The sequence below is a fragment of the Falco cherrug genome, chromosome 7, assembly GCF_023634085.1.
Source record: "Falco cherrug isolate bFalChe1 chromosome 7, bFalChe1.pri, whole genome shotgun sequence".
In the NCBI taxonomy this organism is placed as follows: Eukaryota; Metazoa; Chordata; class Aves; order Falconiformes; family Falconidae; genus Falco; species Falco cherrug.
Window position 1 is genome coordinate 45,698,103 of NC_073703.1, and position 25,150 is coordinate 45,723,252.

The following is a 25,150-nucleotide window of genomic DNA, read 5'->3' on the forward strand; positions in this document are numbered from 1 at the left end:
CCTCTCCCGACCCCTTTGAAGAGTTAGGGGGTCACTATGGCTCCAGGATAATTTTCCTTAAGGGATCCGGTCAATCACACCAACTAAGTGTGACAGTTTTGTGATGGGGACTGCTCAACACTGCCCCTAACACTCTTTTGAAGTAGATGGGACAGCAAGACTGGTTTTCAAAATTAATTCCTCAGCCTCTGAGCCATCCCATGGCTCCCTCCTCAACTACAGTAAATGACTGGAAAACACAAAGCCCAGGTTGTTGAAGTGCTGCATCTCCACATAGCTGTTTAAGCTATAATGGTTGCGTTTCAGGCTATTTTCTGGCCTGAGAAGTGTCAGAGAACTACTTCATACGTGGTGACGCTTGAATAAAATATTTGCATAGGTAAATACAGGTACGTCACTTTCTTCTACCGTCTCATCTTCCCCATACTTCTTCCTACCTCCAGATTCAAATCTTTGGGCTAGGGGACAAATGAAAAGGAATTCAGTGTGTAAGAGGAAACTGTGTGCGGTGGGAAACAGCCTCTAGACCTGGCACAAGCACCATTTGCTCCAGGGTAGCACAGATCTGAAACAGCTCAGGAGCCATCAGTCAGGGCTGAAGTGAAGAGACCCAAATGAGGCGAACCATCAGGAAGGTAAGCTTTGGGCCCTGGGCACAGAAAGGTTACAGTAACATGGACAGCACGAACTGAGTGTTTTCTCCAGGAACACTAAGCAGTTTCTGTTGCCTCCACAAGATACCTTAAACACATCTGATTTTCAGATAAGGTCAGGCTTCTAAATCATCTGTTACTTCTGAGAAATGTGTCTCACTGTAATCCAAGTTGAGTGTACTGGAGAAGTCTCATGGCAGGAAAACCACAGACTTCACAGGTGAGGAGGTAGATGCACTGGGAGATGTGCATGTGAGAAGTTTGCACAGCTGCTGGCCCTCACTGGTTTCTGGAATACAAGAATACTTCTAGTCTACTGGTTCAAATCCTGCCTCTGCCAGTGATGACTGAAAGACATTGTAATGTAACAGCTGCTTGGTGGCCAGTGTGAAATGCATTAGTTACCTCAGCCTGCTGCCTGGTAGGCAGGCATCCACATCAGATCAACCATCATCACAACTGGAACTAAGCTGCACCCTCAGAGCAAAAGACAGAACTAAATGGACAGAGACAAAATTGACCTCTTCCTTCCAGAGGTTATACTCCCAAACCAAGGAGGAGGTCTTATGAGAAAATATCCTTCTACAGTCAAACTTACTCTGGTGGCAAGACCATTCAGCATACCAGTACAATATCTTTAACCACCAAGAAACCACTTTGTTGTTAAAGAAATTAAATGAAAAATGGAAAAATCAGCATGTTCTAATCACTCTGGCTGAATCAGAAAAGTTAGTCCTCAGGAAATATCAAATTCAAAGATCAGAAACAGGCGTAAATAGATGAAAGAAATGTCATACACAAGCCACAAAATATGTTCAAAGGAAAGTTGTCTCTTCCCAAAAATTTCATCTCCTGCACTGAAATCACTTGAATTCCAAAGCCTTTGCCACTTTTGGACAATATAAACTAGAAATGATATCTAGAACATTAGACATTCAAAGCTAGGTAGCCATGAGAATGTAATGTGTCATCGTAATATAGAAGGAAGGTGTTTTTCTTGGCTGCGTCTATTGTTTTGCAAATTCATATTAACAGAGGCATGTTTGCTTCCAAGAATTATTCTTTTTTTTCCCTTGCTCTGCTGACAACATGCAGTTGTGCTCAACAGGGAGTTCAAGACTGTGTGAACTCAGAAACTGAGAGCCCTGTTGCCCCTGGCAGACTGGGTAAACTTCGTGTCTGTTAAGGTCTCTTAACCAGTTTCCTCTCCTTTATAACCCAAATACTTTTTCGCAGGATAAGTCTGCACCTGCAGACTTTGGCCAACTGTTACCTGGTCAGTTTGCCTCTTAAGGGAATGGCTTCCTACTTTGACTCTAACAAATACTTACACGTCCTAAGTAAGACACTACTGTTAATGTTGCTGCAGAAGCAGCTCAGCCCTTTGTTGTATTTACTGTACAGGCAGTTGCCCCCTAGGCTGCATTTTACAGAGTTCTCCATTTTTGAGAGCCAGATGCAAAGATGCTAAAGGCATAAAACTTGTTGCTACTTAAACAGCACCTGTAAATACAGGGATTATGAGATCCTCCTACAGCTTCTTCTGCAACCTGATGTAAAGGCTAACCTACGGCAAGAAGGGGATTCTCGGTTCAAAGCTCTCTTAAGTTGATGTATTTTAATGATGGAGCTCAATAACCCTGGGGACTGAAGTCTTTTATTTATCTCAGAGAAATTACACAGCAGGAAGAACAGGAGTGTTGGCTTTCCCATGATTTGCTGTAAATATCCTTCAGTGTTGATCAAAAAAATCTCTTCGTAAGAGACAGAGTTCAACTGTACCATCTTTCCTTTGTTTCTGGCTGAAAGTGTCAAAAGGCCCAACAGAACTGGTTAGTTACATGTCCCTCCTGGGCAGGTCTCCACAACTGACTTCTCAAACGTTTTACACTGATCAAACAATGATCAGGCTGTAGCTGGGCATCTCTCCGCTACTCCTGAACCAGAAACTTAACACTAAATGTTGTGTGTGCCCATGACAACCCTGATAAACTGTTTGTTTCATAAACAGCAGGTTGATCCCTGGATATCCAGGCAAGTAATTAGCTCAGACTACCTGCTCACTTTCTGAATGCTAAAAAACAAGGAGTCAGGCAATTTGGGAAGCTGCAAGTGAAGCTGATAATGGCTCTTTGCCTGATAACCCAGGTATTGTTCTTGGTATCCAAAACTGTAAAGTTATCTGTACAAAGTTAATTCTTTTATAATTAGACAAGCACTCCCTGATGCATGTACTTTTTCCGTTCAGCTTCTCTTCTGACCCTGAAAATGGCTAGTGTGTGCATACATACATATACACACACACACATGAGCCATTACTTGCCAAGTTAGGAAAATTTCATCTAGGAGTTGCTATCGTTTGTTATCCACTTATAATGAATAGCTAGCTTAGAAGATTAAAAAAAAGAAAACCTTTCAGATTTTCAAATAACGCCCTTTTACTGAAGTAGAGAACATCACCACAGGGCAAGAAGGCGTTAGGCGTAGCATGCAGTTTCAGTATGATATTAATGATCTTCAAAATGAACCCAAACTGCTTATTCACCCAGATTCTCTCCTGCACTCAGACTCTACCTCAGAATGTACCCCTTTGGCTGGGCAAATAAAAGTATGTGGATTTGCAGTCAACGTAACATTTCCCACAACACAGTTATCTCCACTGTTGGAAGCTACAGAGAAGCAAAGCAACAGGTTAAACATGTTCTCAATATACTGTCAATGATACTTTACGCTGAGAATACATGCATTGCTATAGACATGGGAACATGACCTTTACCCTGCATCATAATGCACTTTGGAGCAAAAACCACTTTTTCATCTTCTAGTTTTATAGTGTTTACCTTAATGAGAACCTAGTTCATGACCTGAATTCCTATGTGCTGTTGTAATGCTACTAGTGTGATCATAGGAAAGCTCCACTGGCTTCAGGTAGTCCATCCTGTAAACCAGTGCAGAACTGCTAGACACAGGACAACCTCTTGTGCTTCCCCTTCAGCTAACACTTCAGATTTACAAAGCTTCCACACCCTTCCTTCAGAAGTTTTCTGCAGAGTAATTTTTACCATTTTAATGAGGTACATGTTACTTCTGACTTGCATACTCCTTTTTTTATACAGCCTTATTATACATACAGTATAAATACTTTGTCACTAACCTTAGCAGTTGTTACGCTCTTCAATACCTGGCATGATGCTTCATTAACAATCAATCAGCCAAACTATGTCTGTGTTTGTGTGTGTTGCGTGACGTGTGTTAACAGATCAGACAGACACATGCATACACTCTTCTTGTAAATAATCCCCCAACCTACTAACCAGTTTTGCATTAGTTCACTGCATATATTGTAATACATAAATATAATTTACATTGCTAAAGGTCAGTAAATGAATACAACACTTTAAATCTGCTGAGTACTGCAGAGGACAGAAAAAGGCTCCCTGTTAAGATAAGATCTGGTAAGATAACCATGTTATGTGTCTCAGTGCAAATATGAAATAGCCTATTTTAAATACATTTTTTTTTTTAATTTTGTCACCTCTTCTGGTGGTCTCTTCCAGCATTATGGCTATCTCTGCTCACCTACCCCATCAATTCTACAGTTTCAAATTATTTTTCACAAAGCTTGCAAGAGAGGTGCAACAGTCCAAGAAGCCTAAGGTGAAATGCCTTTGTCAGTCCTAGATCTCAGGTTAATTCCACCTAATAACTAGTATGTAAATTCACTGCCTGATAGCCCTTTTCAAACACAGGTGTTGAACAGCTTTGTAGAAGTGAAGAAACCTTCCATTACTTTGCACATTCAAAAGCCAAAGCAGAGGCAAGTTTAGTGTCTTGGTCAAAGCTGGGAAGCCATTTTACTGTAAAGCAGGGAATACAACCCTTACACTTACCAACTTTCAGTATTTCACTTTAAACATTCACTGCCCTTCCAAACCATTCTTCATTTCAGAATTAAATTCTCATAAAAATATAATAATGATGCCATTGTTAAAAAACGTGACATGCAATTGTGCAGGCAAATGCCCTTCATTAGTGGAAGCAAGGTGCTTTACAATCTTTGGAGGAAAGAATGTACAAACATCAATTCAAATAACATTATTAGTAATTTACATCCTTGTTACTCTTTGATAAGCTAGCAACTGTCTGGTTTAAAAAAAATAAATCTCATACTCCTTACAGTTGATGCTTCGTGGTAAAACAGAAACGTGGTATCACTGAAAGTACTGCCAACCACCTCAATTTCATATGTCCTATATGCTTCACAGCAAAGCTGCTAAAAATTGTGCCCTTCTGAAGTCCTTTCTTGTACTAGTCCACTTTTCAGCGTCACATCATCCATTGCAGGAATGACTTAAGATGATGAAATCCATGCAACATTCCTTCAGAATTAGTAATTTACAAAAGTACAATCAGTGACCATTTTTGATCCTAATTTAATGAGACACGGGATAAGATTCTAGGGATCAGAACAAGGCAATCAGAAAAATAAAGAGTGGTCACTCACCTTTCCACCATGTGTGTCTGGTCCAGTGATAACCCATCAATTGCTGTGCATTCTGGACATTTGAACTTCTTTCGTGGGGTCACCTGCAGAACGGCACGCCAGATTATCATCAAATATCAACAGAAGGGACATTAATCTCCTTGCACAGAGAGCAGTGCAATACCTCTGAACATGCCTGCAGTGTAAACTGAGCTGTCTCAAAAAGGAGGGGGATACAAAAAAAACCCACCCCCCAAAAAAAAAAGCCACTCCATTCAGCTCCATCTGGCCTGGCTGACTGCAGAATTCACAGGGGCCCAATAAAAACGGCTTGGAGGGTTTTTTTCTTCTGTAACTGAAAAGAAGTGGTGATGACAAGCTCCTTAATTCCTGTTTAATGACTGTTTTCTCACTGCCAAGGTCCCTGTATAAACACCATTTGTTCTTGCAGCCATAACAGCGATGAAATATAGCTTCCCATACTTCACCGTAACGTTAATCCAACAGACGCTCTTTTGCTTGCTCCAGTTAATAGCTGACTGGCAAACTCTGCAAGACTCTCTGAATTGCACAGAGGTGCCAAATTACTCTGCTGTGCCCTCATACGGCTCAAAAAATTTTTCGGCAGAAACACACACTTTATCTTCGAAAGACTTTTCTCGGAAATACAACCACCAGTCCCAGTAAATGATGATGGACAGATGGGAAAATGGACCCTACTAATTGAAGTAACGCCTGGTGGCCTCTAAATCTCATTGCAAGTTGACACACTTGGAAATGAATGTAGAGTGAATGTCTAGACCTGAAAACGTGTCGAAACATGTCAGGAAATTAATTCAGGGATAAAAAGTTCATTTAAAGCTGATCTTGCAATTAACATTCTTGCAATTAACATTCCTATAAATCAGCTGTTGCCAGGCCATGACAGAGTGAGCTGCGGACAGTTGGTAATTTCTTTCCTCCAGTGATCTCAAATAGTTAAAATAAATGTAGGTGGGCGTGTGTGTGTATATATATATACACACACACACACACACACATATAGAGCTATAATTTAAATTACCTTTTTCATACCTCATCTAGATGGCTAAAATAACCACCAGAAACAACTGGTAAAAAATGATTCTCTATTCCCAGTCAGCATGGAAGTTTTATTAGAAGGGCTTTTCTACCATGGAAGGAGAACAAGACACCATAACGGGGGTAAATCAGAGAAAAAGGAACATTAAGTAATATATTGAAACCTACTAAAAATTTATGAGTATGTACATCATGTTTATAACTTCCTAAAGCTAAACTGCAGCAAAGTCCCACCTTAATGACTGATTTGCCAGTGACATTTGCCACTAGAAAATTCATGGCAATATCTTCACAATTCATATGAGCATCCACCCAGTTCTTGATGTCTCCAGGCATTTTGTAGGTGTAAAGATAGTTGAAATACTGCAGGATAGAGGGAGAGAGAGAGATATGATTTAAAATACAGATGCAGTAACTCTAAGACTAAATATTCCAGACAGTGAACAGCAGGCAGCTAAGGATGGATTACAGGCAAACTGTGATACAGCCTTCAGCCAAGGACAACTTTAGCAGGTAGAAAATAATTTTTGGGTGCTTAATTGTATAAGTACTCCTTTCCTGACCAGCACACAAATTTCTTTACAATCGGTTTTCTTAAACTGCTAGCTACAAAGCTACATTCACTGCAAAATTTGCTATGTAATTACAGGTCATGTAAACTGGCAAGAATTCTTCTGTAAGTTCATGACGGTAACAGTATTATTTTATTATTTTAAAGGCAGAGAGAAATCAGTTGTTTTCACACCAGCAGAAAGAGGCTTAGGGAAAGTTTCCAGCTGGTTCTCTGATTGTTGTAGAAAACAATCATGGTACCACAAAACACTCACAGAACAACGACAGAAACACACAGAGCTCTTTAAAAAAGGTTCATGCTATACATGTAGTATACAAGTTGTATATTACTTTGTGATAAAACGCTGCCCCAGTGAGCACCATTGAGACTTCATTGGTCCATTCTGATTCATATTTCCATTTGTTCATCTCATGGTCCCAAAGATGTAGGCGGCCTGGATATCCAACCAACCTGTCAGGGAACTCACGCCAAACCTGAAGAGAAAAAGACATGACACAATGCCAACCAGGCCTGCACAGCAAGCAAATGCAAACACACAGATGCAACGCATCTGCTTTGGGAGGGTAGAGTTACAGTGGTGCAAAGATCACTTCAATTCTTTTAAGTCCCAATTCCTGGAACAGGAAGCTGCCTGGAAGGAGTATGAAAACACCCAACTTTGCTTTGGAAGGACCCTACAACACAGGGAAGCCATACCCCAGAGCAAAAGGCCACTAAAGCGATACTAACTTCCTTGTATAGAGAAATACAACTGACTACTCAAAAAGATTTTAACACTAACTAAAACCAAGCATGATTAAAATGGAACTTTTGATGTTAACTTCAGTAGATATGGCTACAGCCTAACTACTTTCACAGCTGGCTTTGGATCTAACCAACCTGTTTCCTTTGATAGGAACAGGCTTAAAACAGGCTTATATTTTAATATTTCTGGTATTCTTTAGTGGGTGCTTGAATGGATCTACTGCTACATGGAAAGCCTCTTTGCCCTTGACTTGTTCCAGACAGCTGGATGCAATCAAGATACCATCCTTGTCACTCCATACATTATTTTGTAGCTGACTACAGGATCAAACACAGTAGACAAGAACAAGGAGAAGGGCATCATTAACGCAACCCCAGTTCTCCACACTGCTGGCCACATTAAATAATGGACAATTTTTGCATTAGGAAAAAAAGGGAGAAAGGATTATAATTATTTAGAAGGGTTTGAATACTATTTGCTTGCTAAGTACACAGTTTGTCTTTTGCTGATCAATAATAAAGTTAGTATTTATTTGCATTATTTGCAGATAAATTACTCAAAAATTGTCCTTTAATCCAAATAACTGCTAGGTTTGTTGAAAGAATATTAGTCTTAACTCTTACACACAGTGTTAGGTCACAAGAGTTTCTGTTTCAGGCAGGTAGTGTATAAACAAACACATATCCAGATTTCATTGTGTATGCAAGATCAACAACAAATCATCTCATAAATCCCCCAACAGTGCTTCACTAGCAAACCTCTTTTCTGTATACAAAAGGCAAAGGAACCCTACAGTTGAATTTGCAGAAAATAAAGTGTCATTTGGAATTCCACCATCCTGCAAACCTCATCTTGTCAACGGTTCCCTTTGGGCACATTTTATGTGCCAGTATGTTTCAGTTGGAAGGCCTGGACTAGAAGGACTCTGTGCAAGAATTTTGTCAAAGTAAATATGATAAAGCAATCATCTTTAAGTTACTGCTTCTGTATTCACATTTCTGTGATTTTGCATTACTATATACCTTTTCATCTGTACTTCTCAACACATTTTATTGCTGTCAGTTAATATAGCTTCAGAATCCCATGATGAGAGCAGTTATTATTTCAAACGTCCAGATGAGGAAACCTGCCAAAAATCATACAGGAAACAAGAATGGGAACCAGATCTTCTGACTCCCTGACTTGTACTTTATCCAGAAATCAATCTTTCTAGACAGTTCTAGGGCACAAATACTGGAATAGTATGTAGATAGGACAACGCCCTAACATAGAGGGCTCTTGAAAGCAGAGATGATTTGGAACTCAAGGAAGAGAATTCATAGGACACTCTTACAAGTTGGTGCCATCAGCTAATTAAAAAAATACTATTTTTGGCAGGCAAGCCAGTGAGGGCTTGCGATACCTATTTAGACATGTCAAAGCCAATAAAGAACACAAACCCAAAGGTAACCCCCACTCCCTCTTCCAAAATTTTATTCCTCGCTCTCCAGGGCTCAAAACGTTAATGATTGAATTTAATTTATTTTTTTTTAAACATGACTATTAAAATGCCCATCTCCCAGCTGTGGAAGACATCACCACATAAGCTACTGAGGCTCAATAAGGATTTGACAGAACACTAAGAATTCTTGTAGAGGGAATGGCATGTGTATTAAAGGCAGCTGAAAGAAAGATCAAACTTAGCTACTGCTTCCTAAGGGACTTCAGTGCCTTCACAACACAGAACCACAGATTCATATCCCTTCCATTTTGTGCCCTCAGTGTCATCTTCAAGAGTCCAAATTACGAAAATAAAAGCCAACTATAATGCATGTTACTCATTCAGATTTCTTTGTATCACTGTAAAGCTCAACCCTACCCCCATTCTGGCCTTTGAAAATTGTCATTTCAATGCATCCAAAAAATAACTTGGTTGCTTTAAACAAAGATTCCTTTTAAAATGTAATGCTATCAAAGTCAGTGGAAAAGCTTGGCTTTTTCATAATGTTCATCACTAGCTCATTCAATGGTAGTTCCTGGAAAGAATCCCAATAGTAGCATCCAGCTCGTTGCCCAAATCTATATGTACGTTTTGTGCCAAAATTTATATATACAGCTACTGCTTATAAGGAAGCTTTCAGAATAAAAATAGTGGTAATGATTCTTATACTGCTCTCTATTTTGTACTACCATCCATTTTCTTGTTTGATGGTTGCCTATAATTTATTAGGCTGCTAGGAATACATTCCATTTTAGCCAGTGATCTTATTAGCTTTCTCAGACTAAAGGGGGATAGCCTGATTTAATACTGGTAAGGGACACATCCAAGGAAAAACACTGCCAAATGAAGACGAGGTATGCTTCTTTGCAGACGATGCTATTCCAGTGACTCTGCTAGACAACCCTGAAGATAAGTATTTTTGGACTATGCATCTCCCAGGTGACAAGTCAAAACAAAGTTCTGACTTGGAAGTTTTACTAAAAAGTAAGAGATGCCAAGAGAAAATGATAGCAACTTCCGAGTTCCCCAAGCGACATAAACAGCCTAGCTAAAACACCCTCCAGCCTCATCTCTCCACAGTTCTTTCTGCCTCCTAGCCTCAGCTACTCTGTGCCGTTTCACTGGCCATCAGAACAGCTGCCACAGCTCATCTTCCATGTAACGTGAAGGACAGAAAGCACTTCCTTTTCCAGAATGTACTCCAACATTTATGCGTTAAATTTATTAAGTTATAGTAAGTCACACACAACTTCAGGAACTGGCTAATTACAACTAGAAAATTTTAAAATTTAATAAACTGAAAAATGATCAGTGTCTCCAAAGCTACCATGGCAACATTGTAAGAATGAAACACTGACTATCGTCTACAAATGAAAGAAACCCCAACGAATCAGTATTCCTTCTCTCCTCCCAGAGCCCCAGTTCTCCCCCTGTCCTCAAAGGGATGGCTTGTGCTATTACTAAAAAATAAAACAAAATGTAACCACAAAGCCCATTAAAAGATAAGTGATGCTTTACATACGCACAATTTGTAAAATAACTTCAACATGAAGAAAGGCTTTGAATGTGGCCAGCAGTTACCCATGGATAGGTTTTTTGGTAAGCGGACTTACATTATTCCTCCTACAAAGGAATGCTGAAAAATACCCTTTTAACAGTCAAAATGGCTATGGAAGCATTCTTCTAAAGAAGGCATTCAAACTTTATGATGATTTTAGCCTAGAGAAACATGCTATTCATCAGAGAGCTGATTTTTTTAAAAAAGAATGCCAGAGACATGAAGCACTGAAAAACAGCTCCGAGACAGAATAAGATCATCTACTAGCAAAAGACAAAAAGCTTCCAACAGAAAAAACACAACTTTGCAATGCACCAAACAATATTTTCTATGAACAAAAACCACGAACTCAGAGCAATAATCCCAATTTAGATTATTTCTAATCTTGCTGTAATAAAAATACTTTTTCTTTGTAAGGAGAAAGTGCTGCCTAAGTACATAATAAGAAATCTTCATTAACTTCGTACTCGGAAACTGTTATTCCCACTTTTCAGGGTTACAGAAATGCTAAGCCATCTGCCCCGAGGACAGCTGAGACGCAGAGGTGGGAACACAACACATGCTGTCAGTCTCTCATTCAAATACCAAACACTTCAGGAGCAGGCAATGGTTCTGCTTTAATTTTTTAAGACTATGATAATCTAAATACTTGCTCCTCTTTTTGGGTCTCTCTAATACTCCCCCCGTGAACACCAAAGACCAGTAAGCGGGGAAGAAGTCGTCTAGCCCTAACAGCTTTTTCTCTAGTGCCCCAAGTCATGCCTGTGATTTCACCATGTAACTTAACAGAAATACTTTTTTCAAAGTCAGAATGTCACAAGTATTCTTCTGCTACCTTAATACAGCAGCACATAGGGACTATTTTTCTGCTTGCTCCAATAGATTTACGTAATGTCATAAATCACTATACCATAATAGTTCACTTTTAACAAGTAAAAAATGTCTGACACTTTGAGTGTTACTATAATTTTTTATGGCTGAAAGTGTACAGAGATCAAAGTTTTCTGGTTTTTTTTAGGCTTGCTCTATACATTCAGACAAGCCGTGACAGAGGGGGTTTTGCCACATGTTTTAATGTAAAGTCTCAAGGACGTCAGGAGAAGAAAAGAAAATTACTGAATGTCACGTTTCCAGCCCTTCTTATGACCAAAGCAGAAGCAGACATACTCTTAAAAGAAAACTTTCTAGTAACATTATATGCTGCTACTGTTCCCTCTGGATTCCCCTGAAAACGAGTCAAGAGCTTGAGAGATACTGTTCTGGTAACACACATAAACAGATAAATAAATTATCACAGGCCGAGGACAATTTAAACATCTGGGATCCAGCTCAGGCCTGTCAAGCAAGTCACAGACACTCAGGGACAGGAAAGATCAATCTTCAGCCCCTGATTTCTGTGCCAAGAGTAGGAACTACATCACCCACCCTCTATACAGGAAAACTGTGTATTTATAAAATAATCCGCTTTGTGCATTCAAAGACATCTCTATTCATTTATTTTACAGTGGGGGAAAAAAGAGTAATCTCAAAATATAAGGATTCAAACCCACAGGTTTGTCTCAACTGTCTGCTCAATAAGGCATTTTAATTTTCCATCGATGTGGCTGTGTAAGCTGAATTCCCAGAATCAAAAAGGAATAGGATTTATAATAAAATGCAAAAAACTTGCAAAAGCAACAGTTTGCCAGACTAAACAATCTCTTGACCAAACAGTTACATTCACACACTGAATATAAGAACTGTTGCTCAGATAGTCCCTGCAACCAATGCATATGGTCCACAGAAGGCCAATAAATTAGCCAGCACAGTCCAACAGCTAGACTGGGGATGAAGAGTTCTAAGTCCCAGCCACCACCCAATCATACTGACTACAGGGGAATTCATGTCAACTTTTCTTTGCCTCATTTTTTTTTTTTTCATGAGGATAACCCTCTCCTGCCTAAGTGACCAGGCTCGATATACATGAAGTTATGGATATTCCCCACTGAGGATGTTTAAATTAACACTTCAGACACATGAGCACCACAGTTCTACTCCTGACAACCTCTGGCTGACACAGTTGAAACTCAGCTACAGTTTGAATCTCTGCCTCGAAGCTCTCCAAGCCTGCTTTTCTGGTAGCAGAGATTCATTTGGAACTACTTACAGAGTTACTTTGGTTTTTATAGAACTTATTTTTATTTACCTTGAGACAGCGTGATGAAAGTGAAAAATCAAACTGCAAATGGAGCCAGGATTTACACAACATGTACGTTATGGATTTGCTACCTTTCTTCCCATCAATTCGCCCTCAAAACTAGTAGTTATAAGCACCACAGACAAAAGTAAGCCAGCTTGCAGAACTGCCAACATCTGATAGCTCTGATGTTGCAGTGCAGTGCTTAAAAACATTCAGTGTAGACAGCGGAGTACAGAGAAGGCGTATGTGGCCGAACCCCCCCTTCTTTCAGTTGTCTTCTCTTCATTCTGTCTTTCACACTTCATGTACTAACCCGTTACTCTTAACCTGGCAAGGGAAGTATTTCCTTTCTGGAGACACACATGATAGATTAAACCTCTGTCTCCACTGCTTAACATCTTTGTTATTACATCAGCATACCTACATTACCGCAAGTCGTTTCTTGATTCCAAAGCTCGTTACTTGCTAACAGCCTCTTTCACTTGAGAGGGAGAAAGAGACCTATTTTACCACATATGTATTCACATTAAAGAAATACTTTCAACATCTGAAAATACCTTCTTGTGTTAACAGCTACACTTCGATAGCTAAAAATGAGACAACTACCCCATTTAGTTTGCTTTCTACCCTTTAGAAAAGAAGTTTTCATTATTTCATTCAATTTATGGAATAGCTTCCTGTTCTAGCTCTCATCAAGAGCAAAACATCGTTGGGCATCATACGTATTGCAGATACAGGTGTGACTGAATGATTCAAATCTTTCTTAAAATATATTACTCTTTCTAATGTTTCTGCTTTATTTACAAATATAGTATGTTTGTCTTAAATACGCACATATAACAGTAATGTCAGATTATGGACTGTGTCATATGCTCAAACACAAATGGAAGACAAAAATTAACTCATTCAAAGCAAAGTTTTGGAAGGAAGACAACAGTTTTGCTTTAAGTGCACTTTTTAACAAACATGCCTGTAAAGGCTGTCACCTCTTCATACTGCCATGGGTAACTGATTTGGACAAAGTTTCTTTTTGTTGATACCCTCACTACAACAGCAGCTGTTGAAGCTTTGCCATTTCAAGCATACGATACATGCGTCCCCTCCTTGACATTCTTCAGTTCCTCTTTTCATTGCACTCCACCTTACTTTGGCATGTCCTCAAGAGGCCTTCTCTGTTCCCAACACTTAATCTCTGAAACTTGTCTTGTCCATCAAGACACATTAACTTGGCTAGCACTTCTGATTTGCCTGAAAACTGTTTGAAACTATTAGGAAGAATGCAATTCAATCTCCAGACTGCTTGCATTATACCACTTGCACAACATTTTCTGGAGTCTCTTGGCATTACTATGCCAGCTACCGAAAAATTTCTATTAGCAGTTTTTTCCATAAAGTAATGACTATCTGGAAAAATACTTTGGTCAGCATTGAATTGTTACGGTAAAGAGCGATACAACAAACTGAATCAGCAGACTGTGCAGTGATTCTTCCACTTTATATATGCACATAACATTGAAGTGGACAGCCCAAGAGACAGGAAAAACCCAGTTCTTTTACCTCATAGCCAAACTGGAGCTCATCTGAGGTTAGCATAATAATGTCATCATCAATAGCCAACACTGCTTCTGTTTCAATCTCATCATAGGGGAAGAAGCGGTTACTAAGTTTGTTTTCTGCAGTCCTAACAACTTTCAGGGGAACACGAATCTTCGGCCAGAGGGAATCTAGAAAGAAAAATTAGAAGAAATATAATTCAATATTGTACTTTATTTCTGAACAAGTCTGCACATCTGTCTTAGCTTCTCCTCTTTTTTTTTCTTCACCCCTTAATAAAAAAAAGAAAAAAGAAAAAAAGAAAAGCTGCTTAATGGCCAATTTACACCTGAATTTCAGTTAGGCAAACACATAAGCATAAGAATGCAAGAGACAGAACTTCAGATCCATTTCCCTCTACGCTCTACAGATTGTTTCACAGGCAGCTGTATGGGGGATAGCTTGCCCAAAACAGCAGTGTGCAAATCATCACTTAACAAGACTTCAGTGATACTATGTACTGGTTTAGGGCACACAGCAAGAACACATATTTTACTCAACTGCAACTACTTAAAAGAATCTGAAGCAGAATCACTGACAGCAAGTCCAGGGTCACAAAAAATTTGAAAAAGAATGCTGAGTTCTAACAAGTACTGAGAAGGGTAAGTTTTATTATATCAATTAAAAATCTAGATATACACCTAAAATGTTAATCACTATTGACAGTTAGATTCTGTGTATGAGAAATTTCTTTCATCTTCAAAGTCCTAAATCATGGCAGTAATTTAAGCTAGATACATGCAAAAGGATTCTACTGGTGCCTGACAGCATCCTTACAAGCAGAATAGAGCACTGGTGTACATCATCATGAACATTTGCAAGTCCAATGATGTTTAACTAGCAACAAAACCCCCTGTAGATACAAAACTGGATCCAATCCACTTTACAATGGGATTAGATTTCCAATTCTTGTTACGTGTTTAACATGTAGCACCTGAAGTGTCACATTAACAGTTCGTGCAGGCTTTTGCATGTATTAAAAGTTTTTCAAAATCCTATTCTATTCCCTCAAAAGTGTAACTGCAGGCATAGGTATAGAGCACCAAGCTAAAAGAAATAGAACTAAGGACCAAATATTAAATATTAATTTTAAATGCATATATTTAGCCACATACATTTTCTAGCACAAAGCTTAACAGTAGTCATTATTACAGTATGATGATTCCAAAAGCACCAGTTCATCAAAAAGTGATTTAATTAGTAGCTAAACAAATAGCTAAACAAGTACAAATGTGATTTGTTGGTTTATTCCAGCTTTCACATAAATTTTAATGAACATTCAAGAGAAAAGAGAGCATTATAAGATGAGTCTAAGTACCTTGTGAACAGTAGATGAACACTTGAGTTTCCTACACTGGTGAAACAGAGTGGGCATCAGTGGTGTATGATAAGAAAAATACGCTACAATACATTATATCAACTACAAAGTGACTGCTCCGAGAATTTGTAAGTTGTTCTCTGTGTCAAATGAAAATATGCATAAGGATACATCTTGAGGGAGATGATCCTCCCCCTCTGCTCAGCACTGGTGGGACCACACCTGGAGTACTGTGTCCAGTTCTAGACTCCTCAGTACAAGAGACACATGGACATACTAGGGAGAGTCCCAGCAAAGAGCCACAAAGGTGATGAAGGTGCTGGAGCATCTCTCCTATGAGGAAAGGCTGAGAGCGCTGTGACTGTTTAGCCTAGGGAAAAGAAGGCTCAGGGACAGTCTCATCAATATGTACAAATACCTGAAGTGATTCTGTGGTAAATAAAGTCTGTAAGAACTGACACTGGGCCTGAAGGCACTGAAATTTTTGTCAGTGGTCTGAAATATATATAAAATGCCATTGCAATCTGCAAGTGACGCAAAGCCTGGAGATGTACAAAGCACTCTGGACTGCTTAGTAAACTAGGTGCATTTGAACAAAAACCAAACTGACACAACTCAACACATAGTGAAACACTAGGACTAAGACAACTTTTTTACCTAAAAGCAGTTGCTGAAAAGGATTAGGGGGTCAGAGTGGACATTAGTTCTCAGCATGCTGCTGGGGCAAAACGGATTAATGTAATTTTTGCAGATGTAGCTGGGTAAGTAGTAAGAAATTGGGGGGGGGGGGGGGGGGGGAGTGGAAGGCAATTTTCCCTGTATGCAGACATAGGCAGATAGATGCTAAAATACTGTTTGATTTTGGTGTTTGTATTTTGCAAAGCATATTAAAACACTGGAAATGGTGCAGGAAAGAACCACGTTATCTGAGGGCAGGAGAAAATGCTATATGGTGGAACTTGGAGATCATCTTGTTTAGCTTACTAAAAGAAGGAACAAAAAAGTGGATTTGATTAACATGGACAAGTACTTACACAGGAAGAAAAATGCCACATATCTTCAACCAACTGGAGAACGACATAACGAAAAACAATGACTGGAATCTGAAGCCAGGCAAATTCAAAGTATAAATAAGGAAAACATTTTAAACAGTTAACAGTGGTTAACCTCCGGAAGAAGTTAACAAGGACAGCAGCTGACCCTGTACATCTTGTCTTTCAACAAGACTGGGTATTATTATAGGAGATGCACTCAAGTTAGAAGCCACTGGATTGAAAGGAAAGGTAATGTAGTGACTCATGATTTATTTATAGGTCAAAGCAGACGATCTTCCCACCCCTTCTGCCTCGAACTCTGAATCTGTGAACAGTGACACTGTTGACGACTGTCATCAGGATGAGATAGGAACTTTGGATGCAAACTACTAAGACATGGGGACTGAATACAGAAATTCAGAAAATAGCACAAGGAAGTAATATCCTTGTTTGTGTGTTTTGAGGATGAAAAGAGGAAGGTAAAAATGGGTATCAATGAAAAAAGCCACTGTAAGGGCCAAGATAAGAGAAAACCTAGCCTGAAAAAATGGTTTTAGTTTGTAAACAATAACACAATCAAATTCTGGAAGTGTTCTCAGCAGAAAGATCTGAAGAATGTTGGATGACAGACAACACCAAAAATAAATAGGTTACAACACGATACAATTATGCACACATACTTCCAATCCCATAATAACCCAGAATCAGGTCTGCTCCCAAGACAGCTTTGCCCTGTTTCCACTGTCAGTCTGTTGCACTGGGAAGATAGTTACTACCATAGAAGAAGAGGAGCTGCTTCATTCCAACGTGTACAAGCAAAACTTTCTCCCAGGAACGAACGTCCACGTCCTCACTGCCACTGGGCCTCTCAGATTTAACAGCTCACACAACATTCAAATAAAGCACAAGAGCTACACACTGTTTAAAGACACCAGAGTCCAAACACTACTTCACTGGGAAAACAAAGCAGTATTTCCAAACCACAGTAAAAAGTCTTCAAAAGTCAGTTTTTCTTGGAGCTGTATTTTAGAAAGAAGTATTGCCATGCATGGATGGCCAAAGAAAGGAGAAGAAATACAGAGTGATATTTACTGGCAAAATTTGTATTCAGTCTCCTACCCCAAGGTTTTCCCTGTGAGACTGAAAAACTGACTGTAAAAAATCTACCTTTATCTGGGTGGTCTTGCAGAATATGGCCTGTATTTGACAAGTATTCAGGTTCTTGTCAGTTTTACTCACCTCCTTTCTAGTAGAAGGCAAGAGGCATCAGCCCATACAATGATGCACACTTGAGTACCCTGTGATAGGATTAGTAGTCAGTCAGAAGGATTCAACCACGTTACTGATGGGCTCCAATGAAAGTCACAGTCAGCCAGCAGCTGGGGAGATAAAGCAAGTTCCTTGGGGCCACAACAAAAATGTTCAAGAGCCATGGATTCCAATTACAGTGCAGTGAGCTCATTTTATTCTCAGTATTGTAAGGTCTTTGAAATGCCTTGCTTGAACCATAACCTGAAACAATGATTCCAGCAGGACATCACTGAAATGAATTTTCATCTTACTAGTCATCCTAACCTCAGGAGGCAGTAACACTCAACGACTGGAACTGTTTATTACAAATCAGTATTCTCAAGTCAGCTCACTGCTTTCTTACTGGTTTACCATACAACATGCAGGTATCCACATGATAACACAGTTACAGGTACCTCACAAAGACACATACTATGGCCTCATAAAGATTGTACACTGCTTAATGTCTGCAAACTACTTAAAGGCCTCAGGCTAATTGCCTACAATTATCCAATTATAAACCCAGTATCGGTACTAAAAAATTTTAAGCAGCCTGCTAGATACTCAAAATACTCTACTGTCACGAGTGTTTCAGATGCAAACAGAATTACCATAGGTATTTATGCATTTATAAAGTTGTATTGACAAGTATCGACAAAGTTCACATTTTATACATGTTAAGCACTCTCTTATTGGGGCTTTTCTTCCTCTCAGGCCTGCTACACATAAAAAAGACAACCAAATGGCAACAAAGATCTTATTTCAGTATGGGAATGCACTGAAACAAAAATTGAAGTTCAAAAGTCACTAGGATTGAAAAACAGTAATTCAGAAAAGCAAGCAAGCATGGACACTTTAAATTTCTAGCTCTTTGGAAAATCAACTGTTTGACAGCGTACTAACAGACATGCCACTTGCATAAAAATACAGTAACAGACGAAAAAGTAATGAAAAGTATATGAAAAATGAAGATGTAATCTAATTATAATCAGTATGTATCTCAGATGTCAGCAAATCCTCTTAAATCCACACGATTTACTAAGGTCTTTGAAAGTCTCTCAAGATGACCAATTCTCAAAAAGAGGTATGTTACTGTAAAATATTTAGTGCTTTGAGAAACATTATACAAAGTTTTTGAATTTGGACTTAAATTAATGAATAGAAAACATCAACATTTTGAAAAAACTCTGAATAAGATATTAGGGTACCAGTTACGCTGCAGCATGCAAAATGAAAGGAAGTGCAAGACCACTTGCTGCCTAGAGGCTGATCTGACACTGAAGGTTGCTGCAGCTACAGAAATGGAAGCGAGGGAGACATCATGACACAATGACACCTGGGTAACCACTTCAGCAGCCTGGGCAGAAATGACTATCACAACACACAGCAGGCTCCACTCAGAGATACAAGTATTCAAAATCAGCCCTGCTGCAGGAACTCCAAAAGAAATACACAGTCAATAAAACAAATACAATAGTACTTTGGAAATCAAAGTTTTATATTCCATCAGGAAGGTTAGAACTGTCTACACTTATTTTAAAAGACCACAAAAGAACAGTATTTGTACTTTTTTACTTATAGAAGGAATGTGGCTTACAGAGTAGTCAGAGACAGGGTCTGGCACTTCTGTAATACCATGCTCTGAATTCTCGGAAACTGCTTGGAAAGTTGTAAGAAACCTCAGTATTAACAAAACATCTAGGGGGGAAATTCTCAGCTTAGTAGATTTTATTATAACCAAGGCAAAAGCACATGCTTTATTCTTACAGTAAGTGGGCACTGCATCATTTAACAGTATGACAAAAATAACAGACAACCAAGATAAGAAGGCAGATGAAATCTTACAAGATGAGAACCTTTAAGCATACAAGAGTCAAAAAATTCCCAGTCCAAACGTGCATTTTAAAACCAGTGAGGACTTCATGTGATGCAACAGAGGTAAAATATGAAAATAAAGCTCTCTGGAGTGTATAGAAGTCTATGTACATACAGAACCTGAAGAGAATGACAGGCACCTCCTGTTGCACATCATACTGAAATAATTAGAGAGAAGAGTGTTACACTTGCTCTTTGGCAACCAGACTCAGGGCATTCTTGGCACTTTGTGCTGTTTAGGACCACTGATGCACTGATTGCAGGAGCTGCCCACAGAAAACAGCATGTGGTCTTCTAAACACAAAATCAGCAGTTTCCCAACTTTGCCAAATGCAGCTTCCACTTCTAATGTGCTTACAATCCCTAACAGTCGTAGACATGGATGTATTTCTGGCCAGCCCGCAATCCCACTATTAAGTCCTAAAAGCAAATTTTTCAAGCATGATTTCAAGATGATTTCTGCAAACTGCAGGATCAAAAATACCATAATTACATTCCCATTTAAAAAATACAGAAGAGCAGCAAAACCCCCATCCTCTAAATATGCATTTGTCAGCTACAACTCCCAGTGAATTACATGAAAGACATAAGGAAGAGAAAGGAGGACAATCACGAGAGGGGGGCAATTTCATTATAACCTAAAGGAATACCCTCTCACACAAAACCAAACTTTTCATTTGCCACACACCTTCCTATCTAGGCTTGCCATCAGATGTTTGTAACAACAATGTAAGTAACATAAGCTTGCAAAATGCTTATATATAAAAATGAATTCTTAGTCTGAAATCCAGCCCTCTTTCTCAGCTCTAAATGAACTGCTACATCATACATAAAAGAAGGATCATAAAAATAACAGAGAGTAATATTTCTGTGGAGCATATTATCTCTTTTCAAAGAGAAATGACACCGTCATGTTGTTAAATAGCATCATTCTCTGTATCCTTGCTTCTGAGAAACTGGGAAGTTTAATAGGATCTGAAGGTCTCCTTTAGGAGCAGATGCATTATACCTATCTAGCCAGCAGACAAGTGTATTTATACAGGAATTATTTGCTCTAATTATCATCATTCGTTTCCAGTTTCAAGTGAGAATCAATACAGCTGCTATACAGAGCTAACCAATATTTTTGGGACATCCATTCTAAGTAGTACCAATTTCAAAAACAGTAAGTGATATGTGAGTGCAGATGGTTTGCTGCATTTGCAGTTGGAAGCACTAAGGATAATGAGGAGCTGGGAATACAATGTAGACTCTTGATGGCAAGAACTGAATGCTTGCCAGTATTAAGAACACTATCACAAACTGGCTAAAATAACGGCATTTTAATGACTTATACAAAGATACTCATACTTACATGCTTTTCCTGTTTTACTTCCTCAGTAACAATAGTTAGGACTATGTCGTGACTACTGATAACCTGGCACCAGAGTATTAGCTCACGTTAAGCTCTGACTTCCCACAACTTCTATGGAGCCCATTTGGAACTATAAAAAGGAAAAGCCTTTCCAGAAGTTGTGCAAAGTAGACCAAGATCAACTAAAAGCTGGCAGAAAACATTTCCAAACACACTCCTCTGTATGTACCTATAATGTACTGAATCCCATACACCACACTCAACTCTCATACCTGATCTTTTACTTGATGCTCATTCTAATTGATCTATAGTAGTCTACATGAATTCAATTAACTAAACATGGATGATGGAAGCCTAACAAGTACTTTTTCAGTCTCAAAGACTGACTGGCAGAACTTAGCTGGAATCTGAAGTTTCAAAAAACTGTCAGAAACATCGCTACCAAGCATCTTACACCTATTTATTAACAGAATTCTTTCAATAATGGCTCACTGAAAAAGTCTGTCCAAGAATTTCAACTGCTTCGACTTAAAACTATCTGTTCAAACAGGTGTTTTCTACTTACATTAGAGTGCTTATATTAGTTTACAGTAATGCATAGAATTCCTCTTATATATAACAAAATAGCATATTGGTTTCTAGGACATTTAGAGGCCAATTTTGTTAAGCTAAATTTCTAGACTTCCTCGGGAAATAACACTGCAAAATGTTTGTAAGATAATTCACAGAAGACTAAAACCATCGCGAGACAGTTCTCTAGCTAATCAAGGAAAATGGCATTAAGTCCATCATCAAGAAGCTGAATTAATTCAAAACCTAAAGAGAAGTTAAAAAAAAACATTCCTACCAGTGCTGACTACTGAAGGTACAGTATGCAAAAACACAAAAACCACCACGAAGTTGGTTTGTTTTAAAAAAAGGGTTTTTTTCAGTTAACACTGTCTTCAGATTCAGCCATAGGATACTCAAATTCCGTATCCCCACTGTTTTATATCAGTGTTGTCCATTAATAGTATCAGACTGAAATACAAATATGATGATTGCAGTAATACCCGTAACCCTTATAGCCTGTACCTTATTGCAAGTTTATCAGCAACTTAGTTCCAGGAGCCACTACCAACACAACTAGGCAGAAAGTACACATTCTTTACAATACACTTTACATTTTTATAAAACTGAACCTAAAAAGGAATCAAGCTACCACACACAATTTGTAGCTTATTGTATATTTACTAACAGTAATGCATTTATACATTTTTATATCAGTGATGTGGTAGACAAAATGGTTTCTTCAAATGTCAGAAACAAATGTGATGAAACACCAGTGGAAATTTCTATCACAGACTATTTTCTTGCATTTCAGAACTAGCAATTTAGACAAATACAAATTAAAGGGTAAAAGTATTTGGCTGATGGAGAAAATGAAAAAACATCCTTTCTATGCAAATATTCCCAGCAGCAGGCACTTGGACCGCAATGTTTATTTTAATGAATGCAGAATGAGTGCTGAAAAAAAATGGGCTTTTTTCCTGTAATATTTCAAAGCTTTTAATCTTTTTATTAATATTATACATGCAGTCATGGGCCTGCTGACATTACTGCTGTGTTGACAGGCTTCTTGCATACCCTGTATAGCTGAAGATATATGCAAAACTCAGCCAATGACACACAGTAAAGATCATATACCCTAAATCCAGAGAGCCCTTTAGATCAGCAAGATGATTCTATAAAGCCTTAAAGTTCCAGATTAAAATCTTAATAATCTGTGTTAATTTCTCTCTGCTATTTTACATATAAGATCCAATATTTTTATCACCATAAGCACTCTGAAAACTTGCACAAGATATCTGTGTTTTCATAGATTCATCGGTTGCAGTTGTATTTTTTTTTTTCCTAAGACACAGCTCATATTTTGAGTTCAAAATCAAAAGACTAGACCCTTGGCTTCCAGTCTCACCCAAATCACAGTGGTGTTCCTACTTCTACACACAGATTCAGCAATGACCTCAAAATACACAGTATAGCTTCCACCCTTTACACACACCTATGTCTATGATACCTCTCAAACAGAAAGTATGGGAAGGCAGCGAGTTCAACTAAGCAAAAGAAAGGCCAAGGCACAGAATTTTCTTAAATCAATTCCTTGTCCTGAAGCTGAATTACTAAGTGATGGTGAAGACTTCACCTCTGTGTACCTGTTTCTAAAGCTGTACAATGGGAATAACCAGTTAACCTACTGGTTATATAGCCAGGATACACATTCGTAAATGTTTTGAAGGTACTTAGATTAAATTAAACCTACAAAAAGCAGTTTTATTTTTAAATGTATTTATATTTTACTCTGATTTCAATGCAGACGTTACCTTCCTAATTAGAAATCTTGGCATCTACCTAATAATAATGGCATGAATAATGCTACTTATGTAGCAGTTTTAGACTACAGGTCTCAAAGCATTTTATCTAAGACAATACTGTTGTATTCATTTTATGGACACAGAAACCAAGGAACAGTAAGAAATTAGTTGCTCCCATTCAGCAGGCAGAGGTTGTGTCTGGTCAGTGTCTCAGCACAAGAACTATCTACCGAAGAAAAATAATTACAACACTGTTTTTAGTGCTCAATTTTTGTTTATTTTTCAAGAACCTTGTAAGACAGCCTGTGCATCCTTCATGGTGTTCAGGTACCAGTATGGCAAAACAAGTAGGAACTCAAGAGCAGACAGGTGACCAAAGATCAGTCATTTAAGCTCATACTAGTCACCTTCCGTTTCCTCCGCACTCAGTGAAAGAAAAAGGGCACTTTCTAGATGGATTATTTAGTTTACCCTAAAATAAATACCTGATGCAGGCTAGATTGAGATGCCTGTTTCTTTTCACTGATTCTAAAGGAATCACGCAGTCTAATGAGCTCAGACTTGCACAGGTAGCTCTCAAACATTAAGTTACAAGAGTGGTCCTTGCAAACTCAGAGGACAAAGGGAAAAACAATCTTCAATTTCCTGATTCCTAGCCCATATACACATAACTACTTTTTCTCCAACTTTATACTTTTGTATGTTATTTTGGTGAAAACTTTCCAGTCAGGTGTTCAATTAACCTGTTGCCCTCTTAGCTGCTTACCTTATTTATTACCAGCCAATGTGACAAAAAAAAAATCTCAGTTGTATCAGAGCTGCATCTGCCCCAGCAGGCCTAGTTTTGGCAGGAGTTTGTTTCTATCCATCTTGCATGTTCCCCACACCTTTTGCCATTCTGCAGTGCAGCAGCCAGGATCAGCTGCAGCCTCTACCTGCACTGCAGGATGCTCAGCAGGACTGATAGCACAGTGACCACAATTCAGTCTTGTCATTCATCTGACAAATATCACCGTTAGTTCATTTTCAGGTCATGCTGACAAACAGATCTTTTCACTCAAATTTTACTAAATGCTGAGGATAAGCAAAAAAGAATTTTTATCTTATGGAATGCTGCATTTTTTGAGGGGTGCAGCTTTTTAAATTTTGTACAATATTTAGAACAGAATATTTCATTTTTATTCGGTTTTTCTCTTAAAAGTCCTGGGTTTGCAGTGTTTCATTACATAAAGGCATTATTACAAGTACATAAGCATTCATTTAAAAAAAAAAAAATCACAAAAAGAAAACAGATCCAAAACTCACTGTTAATATCAGAATTTGCAGGTACTTCAAAACTTTCCATTCCTAGAGACAGATTCCCTCTATTTCCAATACATACAGCCTTTGATAACAATGGCATTTTCAGTTATAATATTTTTCTGGTGTTGACAGAGGGAAGAAAGGGGCAGCCACATGTAGCTATGCCAGCTACATCTCAGGAGACCTAAATACAATTCTCAATTTACTGCATGCAATTGCTAAGGAAGACAACGCAGATGTCTCTCACCCAGTCCTCCGCTTACACATGCAAAACGAAA

At 38.5% G+C, this 25,150-nt stretch overlaps 1 protein-coding gene across 1 annotated transcript in view; it reads right to left on the reverse strand.

Moving 5' to 3' along the window:
- The window catches only part of EXT2 (exostosin glycosyltransferase 2), an 82,142-nt gene that overhangs the window by 5,866 nt on the left and 51,126 nt on the right, over positions 1-25,150 (reverse strand). The window contains exons 10-13 of the mRNA XM_055715929.1: positions 14,310-14,476; positions 7,120-7,263; positions 6,451-6,579; positions 5,158-5,240 (exon numbers count right to left, since the gene is read on the reverse strand). Coding sequence (XP_055571904.1) covers positions 5,158-5,240; positions 6,451-6,579; positions 7,120-7,263; positions 14,310-14,476 — 523 coding nt within the window. The remainder of the gene's footprint in view (positions 1-5,157; positions 5,241-6,450; positions 6,580-7,119; positions 7,264-14,309; positions 14,477-25,150) is intronic.